General features: G+C 40.1%; 3 protein-coding genes and 1 non-coding gene across 5 annotated transcripts in view; all 4 read left to right on the forward strand.

Annotated features, from left to right (window-relative positions):
- The window catches only part of dyrk1ab (dual-specificity tyrosine-(Y)-phosphorylation regulated kinase 1A, b), a 21,723-nt gene extending 9,764 nt beyond the window's left edge, over positions 1–11,959 (forward strand). Inside the window, exons 2-12 of the mRNA XM_035534108.1 lie at positions 100–169; positions 3,629–3,825; positions 4,058–4,150; positions 4,998–5,186; positions 5,545–5,692; positions 6,210–6,496; positions 6,622–6,768; positions 6,846–6,986; positions 7,069–7,372; positions 7,541–7,665; positions 8,313–11,959. Coding sequence (XP_035390001.1) covers positions 160–169; positions 3,629–3,825; positions 4,058–4,150; positions 4,998–5,186; positions 5,545–5,692; positions 6,210–6,496; positions 6,622–6,768; positions 6,846–6,986; positions 7,069–7,372; positions 7,541–7,665; positions 8,313–8,918 — 2,247 coding nt within the window. The 5' untranslated portion in view covers positions 100–159 and the 3' untranslated portion in view covers positions 8,919–11,959. The remainder of the gene's footprint in view (positions 1–99; positions 170–3,628; positions 3,826–4,057; positions 4,151–4,997; positions 5,187–5,544; positions 5,693–6,209; positions 6,497–6,621; positions 6,769–6,845; positions 6,987–7,068; positions 7,373–7,540; positions 7,666–8,312) is intronic.
- Positions 11,960–12,083: 124 nt separating this feature from the next.
- On the forward strand, positions 12,084–12,155 carry trnap-cgg. The gene has a single exon. It is a non-coding gene; the product is annotated as a tRNA-Pro (tRNA).
- A 326-nt stretch (positions 12,156–12,481) lies between these two features.
- Positions 12,482–17,036, forward strand: thap12b (THAP domain containing 12b). The gene is made up of 5 exons (XM_027021227.2): positions 12,482–12,750; positions 13,476–13,596; positions 13,718–13,825; positions 14,153–14,189; positions 14,289–17,036. The coding sequence occupies exons 1-5, from the start codon at positions 12,662–12,664 to the stop codon at positions 16,160–16,162; spliced, it is 2,229 nt and encodes a 742-aa protein (XP_026877028.2). The 5' UTR covers positions 12,482–12,661; the 3' UTR covers positions 16,163–17,036.
- Positions 17,037–18,144: 1,108 nt separating this feature from the next.
- Positions 18,145–24,802, forward strand: map6b (microtubule-associated protein 6b). Of its 2 annotated transcripts, XM_027021210.2 has the most exons (4): positions 18,145–19,783; positions 20,900–21,119; positions 21,579–21,627; positions 22,970–23,058. In XM_027021210.2, the coding sequence occupies exons 1-3, from the start codon at positions 19,062–19,064 to the stop codon at positions 21,621–21,623; spliced, it is 987 nt and encodes a 328-aa protein (XP_026877011.2). In that variant the 5' UTR covers positions 18,145–19,061; the 3' UTR covers positions 21,624–21,627; positions 22,970–23,058. The 2 variants fall into 2 exon arrangements, with proteins under 2 accessions (XP_026877011.2, XP_026877010.2); XM_027021209.2 differs by lacking the exon at positions 21,579–21,627 and having other exon boundaries at positions 18,151–19,783; positions 22,970–24,802.
- Positions 24,803–25,486: the final 684 nt, after the last annotated feature.

Genomic DNA, 25,486 nt, shown 5'->3' on the forward strand with positions numbered 1-25,486 from the left:
AGCTCCATTTCTCTCTAATTTCGAGTGCCCCATTGATCTCAAAGACAGCCTTTTAATTTATTGACATGTTCACTGATACTTTGTTTTTATTCTTTGTAGTGGGTTGTGGTTTGCTGCTGGACTCTTCTCCCAGGATGATATGAAATTATACAGGCGACGATGCATCCAGGTTAGCTGCTAAAATGCTTTTTGTTTTGTGAGGTAAATGCCATAATGTAAGAGAATTTATTAAAAATAATTTAAATGTTACGTAGTTTCAGGTTTTAGATGGTAATCGTATTTGTATGCTAGATAGGGGGAAATCTGGGTCTAGCAGACCCCAATGCAAGACTGCTAAGCATACTGTAGAAGTCTAAATAAAAGACTGACTAGACAATTATTTAATTAACTTTGTATGACAAAATAAATACAAACATCTACTTGACTAATGCTCTTGTATTATTACTTTTATTTGTTGTGAATTGAAATGATTTATTTAATTTATAATTAATCTATTATATATAATGTTCAATTTCAGAAATTCAATATCAGGATTGCAAATGTGCATCATTTTGAAGCATCAAAAATGACCTTCAGACTGACTTTAATTTATGTCTTTCAATCTCTTAATGCTCATCTTGCCTATATAGGTATGGGGGGGGGGGCATAATCTAACAGAACTAAACATTAAAAGATTTTTGTCACAGACAGTACAATTTATCAATTAAAAAAAGCCTAGGAACATAACTGCTAACTTAAGTCACCCTGTTTACCCACATTTACATTATGTAAATATGTTTACATATGTTTATCACCCAGAAAATTGATAGTTGGCTACATTTTATTGTTGTGGCTTAAAAGTTTTTGGAATTTACACAAACTAATGCTTGCTGTGATCGTTTGTAACGCATATAGCTAGATACAGTGTAATCTTTAGGCGCAAAGTTCCTGCATTTCTGATTGGTTGGGAGATAACTTATGGGTAATATTAGTTTCATAAAATCCTTTAATGTTTTAGTTTTAAAAAAGTGTGTTTTTCAATATAAAACTTCATACATTCATAATAACTCAAATTTAGAATTATAGTTTTGTCACATAAAAGTGAAGTGACTTACTCATATAGCTAAGTAAACAGCATAATTGTCTAGATAAATACAGCCAGTATACAGCTTTAAAATGATCCAAATTCCGCAAACGGGTAAATCCATCCTCCTATCCTTTCATGCAACTTATTACAATACTACTTCAAACAAAGCTACATACCCACTTTAAATAAAACTATTTTAGCAAACCTACCTCTTGTCTCTGCATCTTAGTGACCCGAAGTTTGGCTTGTTACATTTATTAAATTCATGACTTAAATTTGCACTTAATGGACAATTTCTAGAAAATGAACATAAGAACAGTGAGCAGTATTACATTTCCTATTGTCCCCTCCATTTGACAGGTTAATTACTATATCTTGCACTGACACATGCTATCAGTGTTTCAACCATAAGGAATTTGAACTGTACTTATTTTGTGTAGTTACATATATTTATATAATTAGCCTGCAGTTTATTTAATTACAGCAATTATGACAATTTGTCATATTACATTCATTTCATAACTTTGGCTGCTTTAATTTGACTTTTCATGGGTTAATGAGGGTGTTCTTTGCCCTGACCACAATTCATAATGTTTCAGTGTATTGCTTTTGTTCTGTCTATGTGAAGTATTGACCATCTTAGGATATGCACTACAGATGCATTTGAGTAACATGGATCATCTATATGCACATTTATATCTGTAAATTAATGTTCCATGAAATGCTTGGATAATATTCCCGGAGTTGTGGACTAGTGAAGCACCTTGATTTTTCAGCTAAAATAGAAAAATGTCCTTTTAAATGAAAATTAATAACTAAAAAAAAAAACTAAACTCAAAAGTAGTTAACAAACAAAACAAAACAAAAACTCAGGTTGTTTCCTTTGCTCTTCTGTGTCAGTCAGCGCAGGCAAGTTTGAACAGCAACAGAGAATATTGACCGTGTAGAATAATTTCTCAATTTCTGTGCCATGTGATCTCTGTTCATGCAAAGTTTCAAGAGTACGTATGACACCCAAGGATTTCTCACCTACAGGTCTTGTACACCATTTGTAAAGGTTCCGTCCCGCTCAGTATGCAGAAAACGGCAACAGTACAGAAGCAACAGAAAGCTGTCTACTTTAACACCGGCACCAGCTACTCCCACACTTTTTTTTTATTATTAGAGAAGACGAATAAACTTGCAGACTGTGCCAGAGCAGAAAGTGTCATTTAAAAAAAATGCAATTCCTTGCCATGGATGACCAACTGTTCTCTGTTGTTGAGGACATTTTGAAGGCTAATGGAGTATACTGAACTTCATTATACAGAGTCTGATGTACTCTATTTAAAACAGAAGATCACTTTTTCAGTCTTTGGTGTTCGGCCCAGTGTGTCCTGAATATTGGCTCCAATTTCTGCGAAATTTTTTCATTTTGGTGCATCACTCTTGTGGACAATTGACTACTTAATTGAAAACTAATGCCAGTTTACAAATCAATGACAATTAAATGGCATTTCACAACCCAAATAGAACATTTATGCTTCAGTTTACAAATGATCTTCTGAAATGGCAATGTTTATTAAGGGTATTAAGAGAACTAACATTTAGTACATTTCTAATTGTCTAGAAGTGCAGACAATTACAGGTAATGTATAAACATTTGTGTGCAACCTTCAGTGGTATGTGCAAGTGTGTATACATTGAGGTTATCTATAGTGTAAAAAGGTTGGTTATTTTGCACCCAGTACATTCATTCATACATCTTTAAGACCCTAACCATCTTTTGCAACCAAGTGTTGCTGCAAGGATAGGTATTTCCATCCTCTAATCATTTTCTGGTTTATGTAAATTCTTTTCCCTGTCTTAGACCAGTGGAATCTTTTTGTCGCTCCCACACTATGAGCATGCTTTGCGCTGTTATTTTGCTGTCAGGCTTGGATGTGGTGGTTGCTGCCTTTAAGTGTGCCAAAGTTCAATTTTATTTCTTGTTTATTTCTTGTTTTCTTATTGGAAAATGGGAACAGCTCTGCCCTGGCAACAAAAGTGGGTTATTTGCATACCCTTCTGTGATTGGCTTGAACATTGATGGGCTTGCCAAATCATACGTTATCTTCTTGGTGATAGGCTATGCTAATTAGGTGCTGTTGCTGGGATTCTGAAAAGTGGTGGGATTCTGTGTGGCTGTGGTGCATTGTGTTGCCTGGTGAAGGGTGATGTGAAATGAGCTTTCTTCTAACAGTTATCAGAATTTACTTTTAAAACCGAGCAAATCTGTAAAAGAGATTCCACTTAAATATTTTAAAACACATTTAATCTTTTTCCATACACTCCCATGGTTAGTAAGGAGCTAATAACTAACCTTTCTTTTGACATTATTTAGATAATATGCTTTTGTGTTCTGAAACTGTTTTAAAACCGTATCAGCAATAATATCTGTATGAAGAGAAAGACACCCTAATTTGTGTCAGACCTCAGAGACCTCCGTACTATGAGTGTTGTTAACTAAAGGCTGAGGAATAAGGGTCTGGAGTAGTGTTTCATTGTTCTAATAAGCACTAATATATCCTAACTTTGTTTCAGGGGGAGAGACCTCAGCATGCAAACCTTCGTCCGTCCGGCTTGCACCCACTTTTTCTTTCAGTGCTGCTGGTCTTCAGATGGCTTCTCCAATGCCTCATTCACACCAGCAGTACAGTGACTGTCACCAGCAGAATACAGACCAGTCTGTCACTGTACTGCCATACAGTGAACAGACACAAGCACTCACTGCCATCCAGGTACAGGGTGATCATGGGTTAATGTACAATGCAGAAACATTTTTCACTACTTTTTCTGTGTTTTGCTCAATTTTGGTCTTACTTATCATTGATTTAGTACAAGTCAGAAAGCTTCAGCTTAAAGGTGTGTGTGTGTGTGTGTGTGTGTGTGTGTGTGTGTGTGTGTGTGTGTGTGTGTGTGTGTGTGTGTGTGTGTGTGTGTGTGTGTGTGTGTGTGTGTGTGTGTTTTCAGAGGCACATGCCCCCGTGCTTTCGTGACCCATCTGTAGCTCCTTTGAGGAAGCTCTCCATTGACCTGATCAAAACCTACAAACACATTAATGAGGTATTGTACTGATGCATGAATATCCACTGCTCATGGACTCTTGAGACCTTTAAAACATAGTGCAAAAATACTTTTAGTTTGCAATACCAGAGATTCAACTATTAAAAGCACCTCCCAAAGCATGGTCATATTAGAATTTGAAATGCAAGTGCAAGTAGAGGAAAACGTAGCACACACCATCAGGAGCAAAGGCAGGAGGCTTTGCTGCATATATTTGCTGAACCTGGAAGAGGAGAAGGTGCACCTCTTAAAAAAAAAAAAAAAAGAAAACCTTAACATTTTGACAAGGTGACGTGGTTACAGCAGTGACGCTAACACTGAACTATAACAGTAATCTAGTAACAGCAGTGACAATAACACTGACCTGTAATACAGTAATCTAGTAACAGCAGTGACAATAACACTGACCTGTAATGCAGTAATCTAGAAACAGAAGTGATGGTAACACTGATCTGTAACAGTAATCTCGTAATAGCAGTGACAATAACACTGACCTGTAACACTGTAATACATACTTAGGCATACGCTCAGCCAGACCCTTACTTATGTACTCTGTCAATTTTAGCTTTAATGACAATGTACTTAAATTTACATTACTGTGTGATACAGAACTGTAAATATACAATGACTTTAAGGTCATTCCACCATTTCACTGCGTGTTGTACTGTATATGACTATGTATGTGACAAATAAACCAAACTTGAAACTTGAAGGTACATTCATATTTTCTGCACAATCCTAATAACAGGTGCAGTGACACTCACACACGCAAACAGTGGCTACAGATTGTAGGTTGTAACTTTGTTTTCTTTGCTTGAATCTAATAATTGCCTTTCTGTGTTCACAGGTATATTATGCAAAAAAGAAGCGGCGGCACCAACAGGGTCAAGGTGAAGACTCCAGCCATAAGAAAGAGAGGAAGGTCTTCAATGATGGCTATGATGATGACAACTATGACTATATCGTCAAGAATGGGGAGAAGTGGATGGACCGTTATGAAATTGATTCTCTAATTGGAAAAGGGTCTTTTGGCCAGGTAGGAGTACTCAGAAATTGGATAGACGTTACTGACTTCTTAAAACATTCAGTTCACAGTTGATAGGAAAGGCACTGAAACACTTTGAGTAGTATTTGGATTTCTCTCATATTTTAAGTATGGCAGACATAGAATAACTGTTAGAAATGTACTTCTTAATTAAATTATTTTTTGCCATCTGTTAAACCTTTTTACACACTTTTTTTTAATGAAGTGAATGGAAGGCGTGTGATGGACGGTTTCAAAATCTCCATTTCACTCAACTAGGAATGACCTCAAAATGTCTGGAGTTATAATGGGACATCAATATGCATGTTTATCTATCTCTGTTTAAATTTCTGCATTTTCTTGTTTGTAGGTTGTAAAAGCTTACGACCGTGCTGAGCAAGAATGGGTAGCAATTAAGATCATCAAGAACAAAAAGGCTTTTCTCAATCAAGCTCAGATTGAAGTGCGGCTTCTTGAACTCATGAACAAACATGACACAGAGATGAAATACTATATAGGTAATTAATATTTCCAAATTCATTTAAAATCCTTTAAGGTACACTGTTATGGTGCAGATCAAAGCTGTCCATGAATGTTTCATATTAAATGTAAAATTGATCTTTTGCTGCCTTGCAATTTTCTAGAATTTGCTTACTTACATTATTTACTGCACAGCACAATGTTAGACTTCAAAATTTGTATCACTATTTGCTAAGTTAAAACAAGGACATCTGCATCAGGAGAGATCGAGGAGGAAACAGCTAAAAACAATCACAAGGGGGGAAAAAACACTGTCTTAACAAGAATACCTGAAGCTTGCTGCACTAATACTTAGATTTCACCTTCATAAACGCATTTTGTGTTTGGTAAAATTAATGCAGGAGCTCACAAACATCTTGTAGGAGGACATGAATTGTCTGTTCACTTTTGTGAAGGTGTAGCTATATTACACAAATAAAATAAGCAGTTGTACTTGCAGTGCAGTAAAGAGCTCTCCTTTCTTTCTGTTTGTCTCTCTCCTTCATGGCTGTCTAGTTCATCTGAAGAGGCACTTCATGTTCCGGAATCACCTTTGCTTAGTATTTGAAATGCTGTCATACAACTTGTATGACTTGTTACGAAATACAAACTTTAGAGGGGTTTCCTTGAACCTGACCCGGAAGTTCGCCCAGCAGCTGTGCACCGCCCTGCTCTTTCTTGCCACTCCTGAGCTCAGCATCATACACTGTGACCTCAAGCCAGAGAACATCTTGCTGTGTAACCCCAAGAGAAGCGCCATTAAAATAGTGGACTTCGGAAGCTCCTGCCAACTTGGACAAAGGGTAAAGATTTCCGGCAGGGACGCGACGTGTGAAACGTTTTGATTAACTTGTGTATAATTAACAAGTAGTTCATGTGGAACATTTGAAGCAAAGTGAACCTTGTTTCCCACCTTGTCAATTCTCAGATATATCAGTATATACAAAGTCGATTCTATCGCTCTCCTGAAGTGCTTCTGGGGATGCCGTATGATCTGGCTATAGACATGTGGTCACTGGGATGCATACTGGTGGAGATGCACACAGGAGAGCCTCTGTTCAGTGGAGCCAATGAGGTACGAAGAAGAATGGGGGGTGGGTGGAATGTATAGAATTAGGTAAAAAGCACATTAAAACTCTGCTTTCTACACAGGTGGACCAAATGAACAAAATCGTTGAAGTTCTTGGCATCCCACCGAATCACATAATGGACTTGGCACCAAAAGCCAGAAAGTTCTTTGAGAAGTTGTCAGATGGGACATGGAGTATAAAGAAGACCAAAGATGGGAAAAGGGTTTGTATTAGCAGTGTACTGGTTTATAATGACTGTAGTGAGGTTCGAGTTCTTGTAATGAATTACTTTTCTCTGTGAACAGTACAAGCCTCCAGCTTCTCGTAAGCTCCATGCCATCCTGGGAGTGGAGGCTGGGGGTCCAGGAGGTCGACGGGCTGGTGAATCTGGCCACGCAGTAGCTGACTACTTGAAGTTCAAGGATCTCGTACTCAGAATGCTGGACTATGACCCTAAGACCCGAATCCAGCCCTACTACGCCCTCCAGCACAGCTTCTTCAAGAAGACGGCAGATGAAGGAACCAACACGAGCAGTAGTGTTTCAACAAGTCCTGCACTTGAGCAGTCGCAGTCCTCAGGGACCACTTCTAGTACATCCTCAAGCTCAGGTACTTTGTCGAATAGATTTTTAGTTTCCTAGCTGAAATTAGCTTGTTCTCAACTAACTTCAGTTTTTTTTCAGCTAGTTTGGTTATCTAAGTTTTGGATTAAATGTTTCTCAGAAACCAGAAAATTAGTTTTTTTAAATGTAAGTGTGGTGATGTTTGTGATCTCAGGAGGATCATCTGGAACGAGCACCAGTGGCAGAGCGAGGTCTGATCCAACTCACCATCATCGACACAGTGGAGGTCACTTTGGCACTACCATGCCAACTATAGACTGTGACAACCTCTGCCCTCAGGTAAGCACGATTACTTTTGAACTTACTTTTTAAATGCAGTGGTCCCAAATAAATTCTTATTGCTATATGATAATACCGATAAGAATGTTGCCACAATCACCCAGGGTTCCTACTGGTCATGAAATTTCTGGAATATCATGGAATTTTAAAAAGTCTATTCCAGACCTGAACAGTCAGGTGATTTGATTTAATTTTTCAGTCAAGTCATGGAACATCAAGGACTTTAGTTGGTAGCATCTTTCAATTTTAGTTTCCATTTATGACAAAGTTACTGTGGGAGTGGTTGTTATGGATAATTTTCAAAGCCCATTTAACGAAGGTGCCCTGTTTTTCATTATAGATCATAAAAATTCGTATTTTTAGTCTCTGAAAGTCAGGGAAATTTGACTTGGTTTAATTGCCAGGTTTATTAAGTGTTTCTGAGTAGAGCAATCAATAAACTTTGCTGGACTCTGGCCAGACTGGACTGTTGACACCCCTGACCTAGACCAAACCAGTTGTCAAGTAACTGAATTTGCTAGCTAAGTAACCAGAATACTTTTGGTTATATCCAGTTTTGCTTTGTTTTATCCAGTTTTGTTAACTATGTTGGGTTCTTTGTGTGTCTGTGCGCGTGTGCGCACGCTTGTGTGTTTGTCCCTTTTCAGACAAGACAGCCTTACCATCCACCTGTAGTTTGGACTGGTGGTGTTGGACCAGAACCTGTCACTGTAGAGACACATCCAGTCCAAGAGACCACGTTTCATGTGCCTCCCCAGCATCCTAAAGTGTTGCGCCCTCACCACCACCACCACCACCACCATCACCACCACGCCCACCATCATGGACAGGTCATAGCTCTCTCTAAGCCACGGCTCTACAACTCGCCAACCAACAGCGCCTCCACGCAGGATTCTATGGAGGTTGTGCATGGTCACCTGTCCATGACGTCCCTGTCTTCCTCTGCCTCCTCGTCCTCCACATCTTCCTCTTCCACGGGAAACCATGGCAACCAGGCTTACCAGTTTCGCCAGGTTCCTGCCAGTGTCCTGGGCTTCAGCCAAAATGGAGGCATAAGCATGGGTTTGGGTGCCTTCTCAAATCCTCGCCAAGAGACCGGCATTGCTGGACATCCAACTTACTCTGCTGCCACAAACACAGGACCTGCTCGCTTCATAACGGAGGGACATTTGGGTTTGAGACCAGGTATGGAGAGGGAGGAGTCTCCAATGCCTGGAGTGTGTGTTCAGCAGAGCTCAATGGCCAGTTCGTGACTAAGCTGAAAACAGTATGTTTTCTGTGTATGATTGATTTTTATTTTATTTTATAGTTGATGTTTCATTTTCTTCTATTTTTAAATGGTGCATAGAGAACAAAAGCTGCTCACTTTTTAGGGGAGATATCACTGAATTGCTACAATTGGAGATTATTTAAAGATAGCTATTTCAAATATATTTCCTTTTTCAGTTAACACATTAGTAATGCTGCAAAACCACCAGGGTGAGCTTGAGAACTCCATCTACAGCTCACTCGCTGCACATAGTGCTGATTTTCCCCATTGTTTCTTCTTAGTTTTTTTTTTTTTTTTACTTTCCTTTCGGTTTGTTTTTGTCTGTTTTATAGTGAGCATTTCATATCCAAGCGCTGCCACAGAACTCTATGTAAAGCAATGCAAAAACATCCATACAAGTTCAAATGGTAAAACATTTTTGACCTTTTTAAAATTATTTTAAAACTTGATAATTTATTTACCCTTTAAGTGAAAACTCAAAAGAGCTGTGTGTTTAAAAACTGTAGCGTGTCAAGGAAGCAGTACTTGCAGTGACCTTTCACGTTGTTTGTATTGTGTAACTCTTTGAAAGGCGGCACATGGAAGTGGAGCTCCGGCAGTGAGCGCCATGGGGTGGGGGAACACCTCGTACTCCAGCTGGGCTTCACAGACTCAGCTGCAGTACTGCTCAGACCGAGAGCTCTCGGACTCCAGGGGTTGCTTTCTCACTAACTGATGAGGACATGCACTGTAAAGTGTCAGATCCATATTAATTAGGGGCATTGTTAAAAATCATATCGGCCTTAGATTTTGAATGAGAACATGGACAATAATGGTTAAATAAAGATGGTTTTCCTATATTTTTAACATTTAAATGGTCCTTAATTGGTTAGCGGAATGCTAAACAGAATAGTGGTTATTAAGAGGCCTTTATTACAGGGTCAAGTGTCCTAAAAAGACTTCCTATAATTCTTCCCTGAGTGGGATATTAATGAAGGTAGTTGGCCCTATTTAAGATGCTTGGTTTTATTTTATTTTATTTTTTTCCCCTTTGAGTATACAGTTTTCACTGAAGATTGCATACTTAAATTTGCCTCTTCAATTTTTAGTACATAAAGAAGTGCTGAAATTTGTGACTGCCTTTTTCTCCTCTTGAATTATGCTGTGAATTTTACATTGTTTTTCTTGTTTCTTTTTTTTTTTATACCAAAGTGATTGATTTTATAGTTCTGTAACCAATAATGTAGCAGTTCACTTCAACACAAGGTTTATTAAAAGTATAAATTTTGTCCATACAAAATGTCTATCAGATACTATTGCAAACTGGAATTTTTGCTGAACTTGGTACATTTTTATATTGAGTTTGTCACGTGATTCACCCCATCACCTTTTTTTTTAATGCATTATGTCAAATAGGAACATAGTTTAGAGAGTTCCTATCTGCTGCTCTGCAGGCTCCAGAGTAGCTGAGTGATCTGCAAATGACAATGAGGAGAGAGAATTTTAAGTTTGTAATTACCTGACCAATCAATGGGTAATGCTGCCTCTAATAGTTTGAATAACATACTAATTTCTACCTAAGTACCCAAGTAGCTACTCAAATTGAAATATTCAGGCAGTGTACTGTAGCTACTTTGAGTTAAAATTGTTACACATTCAATTTTTATGTCTGCTTCCTGTATACTATTCAAAGGGAATCTAGAAATGACTGGCACACGGCTGCCTGGGCACATGCATGTTTCGAAGAGGATCAATGTTTTTTTAATCACTTTATAGTCACATAAGCAATTGCTAGTATTTGCATATGCAATCTCACCTAGACTTTACAGTAAGATCAGAGATTGTTAAGTGTTTTCCCACATACCCTCACACTTGTGTTTGGTGTCAACTAAGACCAACACCTTGCTTATTACCTCTTTGAATCTAACAGTTCAACAGACAGCAGGACATAAAGAAAGTTGTGTTTATTTTGGTGTTTTGTTATTAAAAGACTTCACTACCTTCATATAAACTGAATCATATTTGTTATATTTACATATCCCAAGAGTAATTGTAATGAGAATTGTCTCTAAATGTTAAAATTGCTTTTAAAATGTTTTTATAAATTAAACCATTTGAGTGGGAATCCAGCAGTTTGCTGACCTCAACATAAAACATTCCAAAAGAAAAATAAAATTAGAGACTTTAAATGTATACCTGTTTCAGCTGTTGCTAAGTGACATCTGATTTAGTGCAGTTTTCATAAAATGCAGCCCCTTTTTAATAGTTGAAATAGAATTTATGTATATATTTATATTTTTTTAATAAAGAAGGTATAGAACTCACTACATTACTCCTGCTGGTATATCAGTCATATTGTCATCCTTTTTATTTCAATGAGAAGATGAAATTTTCCTTTCCTTTGAGTTGGTTCTTTGGTACAAAACTGCTTTTTAAAGAGCACCAGGTTTAATCAGAATGACACTTTGATAAGGAAAGAACAAGCTCTTGTACTGAAAGATTACTTTCACAGGGTATATAGTCTGCTTGTGTGTCCACAAGCTTTCTTTTTGTCTTTGGCCCTTTTGTCCAAGGAAGACCATGGCTCCTCAGAGCCTGAGTGCACATAGCATCAAAAAGAGAAAGAACGCTGATCCAGGATTCACAACATAAACCGTATCAATAGGAAAGGAATTTGGTCTTAGTTCAACACTCCTTTTCAGTGAAGCTTCTGTATTGAGGGCCCGTTATTCTAAACCCATTGTAACACAGTCACTGTTATGGTTATGTAGACCCGAGTGACCCCCTGCCCCAAAAGGGTTCATGAATTAAGCTCTTGTCCTTTTCTCAAAGTTCTCAGTTTTATTAAGATGTTCTGCTGCCATTTTTTAAAAATTGTTTTTGCTTTTTTAATACATGAAACATGCACTATATAACTGAACAGCATGGGGAAAAGGATGTGTCCACAGATTGTAAGAACTAGTCAAGACTTTGCTGTGTATATGAAAATGCTCTTTGTATTATATATTCAGTCTTATGTATGATATATATAAAAAAATAACCTACTTGACGTTCTTTTGCCTCCTTCTTCATTTATGGGTCATGAGAATGTATGAATTTTCCTGTTGTGTGCGTTAAACTTAAATTCATGGATTGAATTGTATAAGTAGACAGGAAAGGTTCAGTGCGCGGCTCGTTGGTCTAGGGGTATGATTCTCGCTTCGGGTGCGAGAGGTCCCGGGTTCAAATCCCGGACGAGCCCACGTACTTTATATAGGAATCTTAAACGCATTACTTTACCGTTAAGTGTCCAACCTTTTTGTAGCTCGGATCAAATTGTTATTAAATTTAGTGCAAAATCGGTTAACTTAGCCAACCTAGCTAATAATCATGATGACATAGGCAAACCTGATCGCAGTTTATCCCTCCAGAGACTGTTCTACACAGCGCACGAAGCATTACATAATATCTTTGACACTGCAAAAACAGCCGATTTGTGTGTTTTCATTTCACTGTTTTAATCTGTAAACTAGTTCTCGTGGTTTCGACTCGAGGCATTGTGGGACTGTGATGAATTGCATCCTGGGACAACATCTCTCTCAGTTCCGCGCTTTGTTAGCTAGCCGCTAATGCTAACGCTAACGCCAGCCCGCTCAGCAGCGCTGGTGTGCTGATGCCATGGGAAACACGGCTGTTCGGCTTTTATACACATTAAATAACGAGTGGCTTGTAAAGTGTGAGAAAATACCGACAGCGGTTTCATAAACAATGCCAAATTTTTGCGCGGCCCCGAACTGCACCAGGAAAAGCACTCAGTCTGATTTGGCTTTCTTTAGGTTTCCGAGAGATCCTGAGAGGTAACTTGTGTTTTATTGTAAAAGTCAGTGGTTACACTTAATTATTACAGCTCCTGTCGTCGATTAGTCGACTAGCCTGAAACTAAAAGTGCCGAACGTTTAAGTGCAATCCGCCTCAGCTAGCAGCTAGCTATCTTGAGCAGCGGGGGAAGAAGTTAGCAAGTCGTTAATTAGCTGCAAAAGTAAACACGGTCCGCTTTCATTGATCAGTAAGTGTTGTTGATCATGATAATTATTGAACAGTTAATATGCAGTTAACTGGCTATCGAGAATAACTGCATTAGTTAGCCAGTTTAGGCTATTTCGCGACGAACTAACCGCAAAGCTCGGAGCGTAAGTGCTAAAGCTGGTTGAGCCTGTTTACAGACGTTAAATGGACCTGCTGGCCCTTTGAGCCGTGTGTTCTGAAGAGGACTGAGTTATTTACGGTGATTTAGTCATGAACTAGGATTGTGTTCGACCTGAGCATCTACATAAAGGTCATTATGGTCTTTGGGTAGCCGTTCATGTTGGCCAGTGTCTGCATATATTGAACACTTCAGTTAAGGGCTTTAATGTCGTAGAGCGCGACTGAGTGTCTGTCCTACAAATGGTCAAAAAAGAAGTTTTAAGTTTTCCACTTATAGTAACCTGAAGTGAATCATACTATAAAACGTGTATATGTGTAGAGTCTAAGCTATTTGGTTGTTTATTTATTTCATTGATTGATTTATTTATATGCACAGATGTAGGCTGTGGGTGGAGAACTGTCGGCGTGCAGATCTTGAAGAGAAAACACCTGACCAGTTGAACAAACACTATCGACTATGTGCAAAGCATTTCGAACCCACAATGATATGTAAAACCGTGAGTGTCCTGGCCTGTGATCTCAGAAGTACCTATCCTACTTTACACCCATCCAGAGAAACTTGTCGAAGGTTCCTCTTCATGCAGTGCTGATCCTTATCCTTTTGCTGTTTTCTTTCAGAGCCCATATAGGACCGTATTGCGGGATACTGCTATTCCCACGATTTTTGATTTAACTAGCCACTTGAGCAATCCACACAGCAGACATCGCAAACGCATCAAAGTTTTGGTAAGTCGAACTTCTCACATGTGAGAAGCTATTGTTTTTTACATGCTTCTAGTTTTTAATACAGTAGCCCAGTGCAGACTTGTACATTTACTTATGGTTCCACAGTCTCTCTCTTGTTTCGGATAACCAATTACACCATACTAATATATACATTTTAGTCACTTAAATTTGTGTATCTTGTTTATTATTTTCAAGCAAAATATAAGCAAAGCATTTATAGTTGGACAATTATAATCTTTTTGGTTTGTTGTGCTGCCTAGCCCTATGGTATTTTGGTGAAGTCATTCATGTGCTCATTAATATTTTGTTTTATCCTTTTTTATACAGACAGATGAAGAAGTACGGAAAATCAAAGAGAGAAGATGTAAGTATTCCTTGTGGTTTCAAGTGTCGATAGAAATTGAAAGTAGAATCTGGTTCTTGTTGTAAATGTTTTTAATGTATTCATTAATTCATCTTGCAGTAGAGTCTTCGATAGAACAGCTGCTCTCCAAAAAGGACAAAAGCGATGGTCAAGATGACACTGAGACTAATGATGACATGCCTCAGCTGACTGCACACCAGAAGGAGCTACGAGAGTTTTTAAGATCCTTGTTTGAAGTGATCATTCTAATAGGAAAGCAGAACTTTCCACTCAGTAGCCACTCAAATGATGGTCCAGAAAAGAACTCCATCATGAGCACCTTTCAGGCTCTCGTGGAAAACCGCATCAATGCTGGCGACGAGTTTCTTAGAGGGAGGTTTGAAGCTTCACCTGTTAATGAGGAATATTGCCCAGCCTCCCAGCAGAGGCAGCTGCTGGAGGTGTCTGAGAGATGTGTTCGTGAGGAGCTGCTCCAAGAGGTTCGAGAAAGCCGGTTCTTCTCACTGGTTACCGGAGAGCTGGTGGAGTTTCCCGAGGGCCAGCATCTCCCAGTGTTCTTGCGTTTTGTGGACCAGACAAACACGCTCAGGGAGGAGTTTATAGAGTTCCTCTCCTTTGATGGAGAGGAACTCTCTATGGCAGATAAGCTGGAGTATCACGTTACAAAGGCGTGGGGCCTCAGCATGGAGGACTGTAGAGGCCAAGCACATGCTGGCTTTGGTGTCCTTGGCAACAGGATGAAAGCCATAGCTACCCAGCTGATGGACAAATATCCAATGGCTGTGAATAGCCCTTGCTCTACCTGTGCCCTTAACGTGCACTTAGCTAACAGCATTCCTCTGACCGGTGTTCAGGTGGTGATCTCGGTTCTTAAAAAAGCTGATGGATTTTTCAAGGCTACCCCACAACTTCAGGCTGAACTTGACAACGCCATCTCCATTCTCTGTCAGGGCAACGAAGACAGAGCCAGTGACCTCAAAGAGAGCTCTCGTGCAATCTGGACGGACCTGCATAACGTGTTTGAGATGGCCGTCGACCTGCTGGAGCCTCTCCTGCTCTGCATGGACAGTGTGCATGACAATGAAGACTTGAAGTGGAACGACCAAATCACTAGTGATGCTTACGCGATCTCCGAGGCTCTGGCTGACTTTGAGTTTGTCGTCACCCTGGTTGTGCTCAAAAACGCTCTCTCTTTCACGAGAGCGTTTGGCAAAAACCTACAAGGAGAGACCCTCGATGTGTTCTTTGCAGCCAATAGTCTAACGGCGGTCCTGCATTCTCTGCATGAGGTCATAGACAATATTGAGGTTTACCATGAGTTCTGGTTTGAGGAAGCAGTGCATCTTGCCATGGCTATGGAGATCCCTGTCAAAGTCCCCCGGCTTTTCCTCAGGAAGCAAAGGGCGGTGGAAACTTTGGAAATTCAGGCCGAGTCTTTCTTCAAAGAATACCTGACAGTTCCGGTCATGGAGTACGTCATTCAGGAAATTAAGGACATCTTCACAGAGAACCATCTCAAGGCTCTCAAGTGTCTGTCTCTCGTTCCAGCGGTCATGGGCCAGATGAAGTTTAATACATCAGAGGAGGCTCATGCGGACGTGTTCAGGAGCGATCTTCCCCACCCGGATACGCTGCCCGCGGAGCTACACTGTTGGCGGATCAAGTGGAAGCACAGGGGAAAGGAGGTCAGCCTTCCCTGCACCATCCACGAGACGCTGCACCACTCCGATGTCAAGTTCTTCCCGAACGTCAACGCATTTCTGAAGATCCTGGCCTCGTTGCCGGTGCTGAAGCTGGCTGGTGGCCAGGGAGAGACCGGCCAGAGACGCTTGAAGGCCTACCTTCTAGACACACCATTGAGCCACAGGTCCAAGAACCTGGCTATGCTTAATATCAACTATCACATAAAAATGGATCTGGAGGAAATGGTTGAATGTTACATCAAAAATTATCCAGAGGATGGAAATGATTAAAAAAAGCAGAAGGAAAAAAGAGTGACATCACACGGAGCCGACCAGTCCGTCCCAGTCTTGTAAAGCGTGTGTATGAGATGAGGTCAAGGTAGCTTAATGGAGTTATATTTTTTAACTGCTGTACATATATTTTTTCTGTATTTATCTTGTCCTATAGACACATTAGAACATTGTTTTATACTGCTTTTGTGTTGATCTTCCAGGCCTGAGTTTATTTAATCTGATAACCGCAGTATGAATTATGTTGGAATCTTGTTTTAGTTCAGTCTGAAGCAGGATGGCAGGTATTGCAGTCTCTTTGTAATTCTCCAAATAATTTAAAGTGTAAGTAAATGTAACTGCATTTTAATGCAGAGTTCCGAGAGTCTTTGGATGCCTTAGATTGATATGTTAGCATGAGGTAGTACAGAGAGCAAATTCACTAAAATATAAGATATTACACAAACTTGAACTTTTATGGTTGAAGTGGTTAACCACTGTGTGTGTGTGGTAGACCGACTGGTCCTGTACTGAAGGAGAGTACGTAGTCTACGCTTTATTGCCTTTAATGTAAATAATACATTATCTAGGTTTTGTTCAATGTATTCTTAATCTCATGATTTTTTGTGCGTAATATATCCTGACAGGAAGTTGATCACACCCGTGTGACATGTTTTGACATTTTTACACAAGGAAAATTATCAGAGTAGTAAATTTACTCCGAATTAAATGTAATCTGCATTTCTTCTTAGTCCCTGTTTGTTATTAAAGGGATGAATTGTGGCGTTTCATTACCTCTGCCTACAAACCCTGTTGTTGCAAATGAGTTATTCAGATGCTGAATTGGTGTTTGTTTTATTTTTTTTTATAAATAAAATGAATTACTAAAAAATTACATCTTGAATTAAGAAACATTAGCTCTAATAGAAGATATCAAGACTGAACTTTGTGCTGTAGCAGGTTTTGGGAAACCAAGACTGGATTATGTAATAGTAATTTCAGTGCAGGGGTCAATACCATAAAACATTTGAGTGGGAATGATGAAGGTCAGGATAGTAGGAGCCAACTTGAGCTGGTCTTTTCTTTCTTTGGATGTGAACATGGTTTTATGAGAGGAGATGATGGTTCATTCAGAGAGATGATTGGGAAAGAAAAACGTGTTAACAGATGAGCACTATCACAGCCGAATCTTGAAAGAGTTCTTATTTTGAAAGAAGTCAGTACTATAAGTGTACTAGTGGGCTTTAGCACACATATGCACTCTATAGCTACCCATCTAAAGCTATTTATATTTTTATACAAAATTCAGGACAAATTATGTTTCAATTCTTTTTTTCTCATCAGTAGTGAACCAGACCTAAGGTTATCATTATCACAGGAATTTTTTTTTAAATTATTATTTTATAATTGCTATATATAACCAATATATTACATATTTAGGTTTCCATATTTTAATGTATTTACAAAATGTTTCACTTTTGTTTTTCAACTATATATGAACCAAGATGCATTAAAATTGTCTTGGTGTTGGAGGGGTGTAAATATAACCTAATATACCAGAATTTTGGAATCCCTCCTTTAACAGGAGTGCCATTTAAAAAGTGGATGTGCAGTGCACTAACATGGTCTTGCTTTGTAGCATGTCATAGACATGTCATAGCCCCGTCATAGCAATGGCATTGCCTGTTAACGTAACGCTCCCTTAATTTCTCACGTTTCAAAAGAAGAGCAAAAGTCGAGGTGATGGCACTGTCTCAAAGACAACCCTAAAGCCCAGCATGGTGGCGGCAGTGCTGACGTGGGTCTCTGTGCTGTTAGATCGGCCTCAAACAGATCTGCATTCCAGTGTTGCACTGCAGTTTCATGTGTGGCAAATTACTGTTGAATATCTACTATGTTAACACAGAGTCTAAGATCCCAGGGGTCTTCATCATACTCATGGTAGCTTTAGAAATATATGTTTGTTAATGTCACATTAGAAAGCGCTCTCACTCTCGCTCTCTCTTTCTCTGTGCTATAGATGATCAGCACCACTAGATGGTATGTATTTCTCACGTGCTCTAAGAAGGAAACAAAAGAATTGTGCGTGCCTCCGTAGCCTACGAGCGCGCGGAAGTAGTAGCACTACTGTCTGAGCGTGACATAAGCTTGTGAGTAGCTGCAACTGAGGTGGAATAGGGGCTCCACAATTTAGAGTAGTACCAGCAGAGCTGCTCTCAGATCAGGCTGCATTTGTCACAAGAGAAGAGCTGAGACAGACGCTGTGAAGTAAGGAAACTCCTAACAAGACCATGCGAAAAATGCAAGGTGGCGGGGAAGCATTTTCTAAATCTCATTCACGCGACTGTGCATAACGCAGAACGACTGCTGTTGAAATAAACAGGTGAATAGCTGCAGTTAACAATAAATGTGAATAAATGGGGGGAAAAAAACAGGACGGCCTATGCGTGAATAGGACTTTTTCTAAACCACGGTGATAGGACCGTTATTTTTCGTCAGATGCCAAATGGTTAAATTAGGGGCGTCTCCTCCCTATCCAGACGCTGACGGCTGCAGGTGACCGTTGACTCTGCAGAGACTGGGCATTTACACGAGGATTCCTCACAACCGGGCTGGCCTTCATCCGGTGCGCCTGTGTACACCCTTTTAAACTGCAGCGTTTTATTTGTCGTTGTGAGGGCCAGCGCACGGGAAACGTTAAATGACTTGAAATTACTTTTTTTTTTTTCGTTGCAAAGGCAAGTGCGCAAGCGCGTGCAGCACAATACGGGCTCACAGCGTTCGCGGACGATTTTCACGGACTTTCCCTTTCGCATCCCTTTCGGGAGTGATCGCAAAAGGTGGGACAGTAACCCCTCCGCAGCCGCGAAGAGGAAAACCCGGTGTCTCATCTTCGTGCAGTCGTCCGCCGCGGTGCGCCATGGCCTGGCCGTGCATCACCAGGGCTTGCTGCATCAACCGCTTCTGGAGCGAGCTGGACAAAGCGGACATCGCCGTGCCTTTGGTGTTCACCAGGTACTCGGATGTGGCCGAGGTACAACAAATTCACCCGCAGCCCAAGTCGTCGCTACATCCACAGCGGCGAGGCCCAGTCACCATAGAAACCCAGCCCGCCCAGGAGGACCCTGCCAAGGTGTCTCGCGCAGCTGATGCCGCAGCATCCCCGCGCGACGGGTCGAGCGCCTCTGTGATGCGCCAGGATTTCAAAGCCTGGAGGATTCGTCCCGAACCGAGCTGCAAGCCCAAAAACGAGTATCACCCGTCCGAGGCTCCGTTCAACAACGAGACGCAGTATCAGAAAGATTACAAAGCGTGGCCGATTCCGAGAAAGGGCGACCACCCATGGATCCCCAAAGCCAGCCCCCCTGCGTCGGGTATGAAGGCCGAGAGCGCGGGCGCAGAGCAGGAGCCGGCCAAAGCTGCCGATGAGACGGGCGTGGAGAAATGTGAAATAGAAGAGAAGGTGCGAGAGAAAGAAACCAAGGAGAAGAAAAAGAAAGCGCCAAAGAAAGAGAAGACGCCCGGAACTGTGGGCTCCAGCACCGAGAAGCGTGAACCGACAGCGGAGGCTCCAGGAAGATCGGTGGCGGATGCGCTGAACATGCAGATTAAGCAAGAGGTGACCTCTGGAAGCTTATATAGGTAAATATTACTGTGAACATTCTGCATATTTTTGTCAGTGTACTATGAATATAATAATGCCATAATGTCACTTTGCATGTTTTCAACTTTAGCAAGCTCATTTTTAACACTCAGTCATTCCTGCCAGGGATGGAAGCCCAAGCAGATTAAAAATGTTCCTAGTCACTTACTGACATCCATTGGACTCGTTCCTGATAGTAAAATCCTGATAGTGATTTTAATCTTTAATGTTAATTCATTCCCCAACCCCACCCCAACCCCAGGGTTTAAATTTCATGTTGTTTGGTCACTTTGGCATTGCATATCAGTTACAGGGGCACCAAGAAGTTACATTTATTTTAACATGAAGAACAGATTTACACTTTAATTATCCTTCATGGTTCCTTATAAGAACCTGATTCTAAAAAGCAGAATTATGACCAAACAGTAGTTAATGTACTGATCTCTTTGCAAATGTTTATATACACATGGCACATAGACATAATCTACTGAACTGAGGTCAGTTTTTATTTTGTGCTACTACTTGAAATTGAATGAGTCATGCCTGTATTTTCAGCCCACGTGACTCCTACACTTCAGAAAAGTAGCGTATTGCATAAATGTCATAGAAATACTCATGTTATTGGTGTCATGCATTGTATACATTACTGCTCTTTTGTTTATTGCACTTATTGTTGTCTGTTACAGAGCTTATATGTATTTTGCACTTCTAGGCATCAGCATTGATCCCTGTATTTCTACAGTATTCTAGTTCATTGGTATCTGAACTCTAACCTGCTGTACCGTACTAGGATGTACTCTATGAGTAAATGACAAAGCACTTTTGTAAGTCGCTCTGGATAAGAGCGTCTGCTAAATGCCATAAATGTAAATGTAAACATAGTTTCAGATTTCTCTCATATACATTAAATATTTGACCGTTGTCTCTTGTCCTAAAAGGAGCGCACAGTGGATTTATAAGGTAGATCAGTAAATTAATTGTTGACATCACAGAGAGATACTAACCATGATGCAGGAGTTCTTGGCACTCTTCCTGCTAGGTGTTTTACAGGTGTTTTTCTCTCTTGGATAGTTGCAGCCTAAACTATGGAGCTCTTCCGGTGCTTTCGCTTTCAGGACGGAGTTCAAGGCTTACACTGATGTCCCACCAGTGAAACCCATCAAGGCAAAATGGCAGTACAAGCCACCGGTGGCGGAGAAGGCTAGCCTGGAGACCAGCTACAGCGCCACCTACAGGGGGGAGCAGTCCAAACCCGGCGCCACAGACAACAAGGTGCTGGAGCGCCGGAGGATACGCAGTCTTTACAGTGAGCCCAGCAGCAAAGACCCCAGCAAGGTATGGATGTGGAGTGCGGTGTCACCTAGGACACATGTAGCAGCCACTCCAAGCACTGGCTGGTCCGGCCTCAAAGCAGGCTGGTCCAGTCTATATGATGTTAACTAGCTGCGATATTGTCCTTTTCTATGTGTGGGTTTGTGGCTTTAAGTGTGAAATCAGGAATTGATGAGACCAGGGTCATCCTCAGTGTTTACTAACAGGAAGTAACCTTTTGAGACTTGATGCACTCTTGAAGGGTTGTTTCTCTGGGGTAGGTTCTGCACCTAGAACGTCCCTGCAGGCCTTAAACTGGCTTTAACAAAGTCACATTAACACGTGTCACTTACCAAACAAGTGAAGATGAATAGCGAGTACCAGTATTTAAAGCTATTTAGGTATAAATATTTCAAAGCGAGGACAGTGATTGTGTGTGTGTGTGAGTGTGTGATTATGTAGTCCCTTTTCTCATCCTCATAGGACTGTACTGACAGTGACAACACTTCTGTTCTAAGCCTGCAGTAGTCAGGTGTGTTTTTTTAAGTTTTCTACACCAAGCATGGACGTCCTGGAGCATCTCACCACAGCACACCAACACCATGGCTGAGATTAGACCCCACACCGAGCGTCCGATTCAATCCATCCGCAGATCGGACAAGCTAGAGCTGGGCTACCTAATTCCAGTCCACAGACGGGACAGGCTAGAGCTTTAAGTGTCTGAAGTATGATGTATAGGATTCATCGCAATACACAGTCTCAATGTCTTACAAATAATCCAAAAGACAGATGTGTGGAAGGATGGAAGGATTAGGAGGAGGTGGCAGGGAATGAAGGACTGATGGATGGATGAGTGTTACCGCAGATGGTATTCTTAAATCCATGGTATTCTTTAAGACAGTATTCTTAAATCCATGGTATTCTTTAAGACGGTATTTTTAAATCCAGGTTTGAAATTAGGACTACCGCCAGAGCGGGAGGATTGAATGCACAAAGAGAGGTGCTGACAGTTGAATGCTTAACACTCTTTACAGTTAAGACTAAAATACCTTTCATTCACATCAGAAAGCGACATTCTCATTAGCTCAAAGAAATGGGCCCTATTTGTCTACCTGTGTGACTTGATGCAAATGACTTATGCAAGGTGATTGGTTATGGTTATTCAAGTTAATGTATGTCTAGAGGGATGATGCTATTTAAAAGTTCTGCAGTACAAACGGTTAGTTTTTGAAGGGTGTAAGGGACCCATGCTAACAAACATGCATGTTATCCCAAACCTACAATGTTTTTAATTTGCTTGAATTTCCTAAAGTTTGGAGATAAAGGTTTTAACCCATAAAATGCCCTTAAAACCATCATCAAGGACCAAGTAGGTCCTTGTTAGTCTCTAAAATGATAGCAGTCATTTTAAGTGTTCGTATAGTACACCACACCTGTACCGAGTATGTTCTGCTGAGTCACTCTCTTGCATTGAAAATGTCATCTGCATTTAAGAGGTTGAAATAGGGTCCAAACTGTCATATTGTAACACAGATTACTGCCATCTACCCTAACGTACACTAACCAAAATAGTGAAAAATAATTCATAATGAAAGAATTATTTTGTGTGACATTTCCCCCACATTTATATGCACAGGTAAGATATGATGTCTTTTGCCGGGTTGTTGAAGAGCAATAATTTCCTTACTTTTTATTTTTAAAAAATACTAATACATGCAGAGGCCTGAGAGAACATTAAATACACAAGTATCTTTGTAGAAGAAGAAAAACTTGCTTTACACTGATGAGTAAAGTCAAATGTAATGTATTTCCTGTTGTATATTATCACCATAATTTATTGATTCCAAATTTGTGGCCAATTTTTGTGCCCATAGGTGGAGAGACCCAGTGTGTCCCTCTCAAGACCAAAAAAGATGACAAGCCATAGCAAACCAGTGAACAAGGTAAAAGCCAAACAAGGCAGTGGCACCGAGCCTGCCAAGAAGAAACCGTCTGCGAGCAGCCAGTCTGCTAAGAAGAAACCCTCCGTGACCAGCCTGTCAGAGGGAGGGGTCACCAAGAAAAGTAAAGAAATTATAAACAGACTAGCTGAGGCAAAAGATTAAGTGCACTTTTGTGTGGATTTAGGTGTGTGTGTGTGTATGTGTGTGTGTGTGTGTGTGTGTGTGTGTGTGAGAGGGGGGTCCTGCATTATGGATTAGGTGACTTTCATTCCCTTATACTTTACCCCATTTGCTAGAGTCCAGTAGGTCACATTTCCCATGTTGTGTCTCTCGGGATTTTAAAGTGTGAGTTGTGGAATTGGGATTTGTCAGCTGGCCTTGACGTGAATGTGCTATTACTGCACAATCCATAAAGGCTTCTCTCGTGTGTTTACGTCTGTCTCCAGTCCCTCCACACCAACCTTCCCCAGAGCAGAAATGTCAAACATGAGGCTTCTCTGTATAGAGCCTCTGAGCAATTAGTGCTCAGTACTTACAAAAGATTCGTCTTGTAAAGACAGAAATGTGTTTACACAACAATGGGCTTTGACTACATTTTTACAAACACTTATTACACATTACATGGGTATAGGTGTTTTTAAATCACACAAGATATATATTCATATTTGTTTAATTTCTAACACACGACATTAATTAATGTTGTGTATACACACCTGGCTCTGGCAATTTAGTATTTCTTGCCCATAGTTCAACTCACTGAGTAATTAAAGAAACATGGCGTTTGTCTGGTATAAGATAAGTACACAAGCACCAATAAAGCCAGATTCATTACAGCTATTAGCTGTTAAATATGTTATCATATTCACTTCCGGGAACAATAAAAATTAATTGCCCAGTCAGTGGTTTTATCACTGAGTCGCTGTTGACAACATTAATCAATCAGGCCAATAACACATAATCAAAATAGTGTCCATTATTTACCACTGATGTCATATAATATCCTTTTCAATATTGCCTTTTTGCATACACATACATAAAACATCGATTAGACTTATGAAGTATATACACGGCAGTTCAAACTTTTCAGCAGAATGGATGTAAGGCTTCAACAGCCTCTCTGTGTGTATCTGTGTGCCTGTAGTTTTAGAATGTTAATCCCTTAAAACATTTACATGTTAAATTCTTAAAAGGGTCAATATACAAATGTAATCTGATATCTGTTATGCTATGTAATGAAAAATAACTTTGCTCATTTAATCTTAAAGCTGCCTGCTGTCATTAAAATTAAGCTGTATGGACGAATGCTGCTAACCATACTGCTGAGTTTGGTCTTTTGAGAGAATGTGAGACGTACTGTTTGCTTGGTACCACAGAAGTGACTGGCACATTCCTACTGGTGGAAGCATGCTCATTCCTGTCAGTCTGTATGAGTGTACCTCTTTGTCAGTGGCTGTTCTGTCGTTAACCGTGCCAGCTAAGCCGTGATGTGGGAGAGCTCCCCTCCACGTGCACCTGCAGCTGCTTGGTGTTCTGCACCTCCTGGGTTCTTCTACCAGTGTGTGGTGCACATTATACTGGGTGCTGTGCACACTACACTACACCAGGTGCTATCTCTGAGCTATGCCGTCCCTTTGAGAATATAGTGCCTGTATACAGAGCAACTTAGTGCCACCTGATCCCCAACCAGAATGCGTCTGTATGTGTGATGTGGTCGTGGTGTCCGCTTGCTTTGGATGAAATAATTAAAACCGTTTAAGCGATGCATTTGTCGTGTGTGTTTTTGTTCATTTTTAAGGAAGCAACTTTGATGACTTTTCAAATTTGCTTAACTTTTGCTTGACTTGACTTGAACCTCAAATGGAATATTTTATATTTTTATATTTCCAGACAAAATAACTAAAAGGTAAAAAGAGAATATTCAACAATGCACAGAAAATATTTCAAGCAAAAAAAAAAAAAAAGTTTTAAACTGAACATACTATATCATAGCCAACAGAGGGAACTAATACACACTTTTTTCAAGAATAAGTCTAAATTAATTTTCTAAAATAATTATTTACTGAATTAGGTGGTATTAAAATAAGAGTTGAATTTTACTTCCAGTAATGATGAGAGGCTCTCCATCTGTGTGTGTACATCCTTTCCCAGCATATTAGTGTGATGGTTGATCCACAGGAAGTGAGTGAACTTCCCATTTTGGATTGGAAAGTGAATAAAGGTTATCACCAACCTCTATTAGGGTAGACAGTATTCCCTTTATATATCTTCTGAATCCTTAAGTTAGTGAATATCTACATTATTTCTGTCCTACGTTAAATGTTGGGATGAACATTAGTATTACATTTCTGCCGTGGACTTCAGTTTATATGAAGGGTAAAAATGGTAAGATCTTGTGGTCAGTTTAAATTCTTTAGCTTTCAGTATGTTGCCTTAATGTTGTTGGTTTCA

This window comes from Electrophorus electricus, chromosome 15, assembly GCF_013358815.1.
Source record: "Electrophorus electricus isolate fEleEle1 chromosome 15, fEleEle1.pri, whole genome shotgun sequence".
Lineage (NCBI taxonomy): Eukaryota > Metazoa > Chordata > Actinopteri > Gymnotiformes > Gymnotidae > Electrophorus > Electrophorus electricus.

Bases quoted from the DNA above. Each gene is read 5' to 3' on its own strand.
- thap12b (XM_027021227.2), top strand. From the start codon at position 12,662: ATGCCAAATTTTTGCGCGGCCCCGAACTGCACCAGGAAAAGCACTCAG. The intron at 12,751-13,475 runs GTAACTTGTGTT...TTATATGCACAG, and splicing joins TTTCCGAGAGATCCTGAGAG to ATGTAGGCTGTGGGTGGAGA. The intron at 13,597-13,717 runs GTGAGTGTCCTG...GTTTTCTTTCAG, and splicing joins CCACAATGATATGTAAAACC to AGCCCATATAGGACCGTATT.
- map6b (XM_027021209.2), top strand. From the start codon at position 19,062: ATGGCCTGGCCGTGCATCACCAGGGCTTGCTGCATCAACCGCTTCTGG. The intron at 19,784-20,899 runs GTAAATATTACT...TTTCGCTTTCAG, and splicing joins ACCTCTGGAAGCTTATATAG to GACGGAGTTCAAGGCTTACA. The intron at 21,120-22,969 runs GTATGGATGTGG...TTGTGCCCATAG, and splicing joins GCAGCAAAGACCCCAGCAAG to GTGGAGAGACCCAGTGTGTC.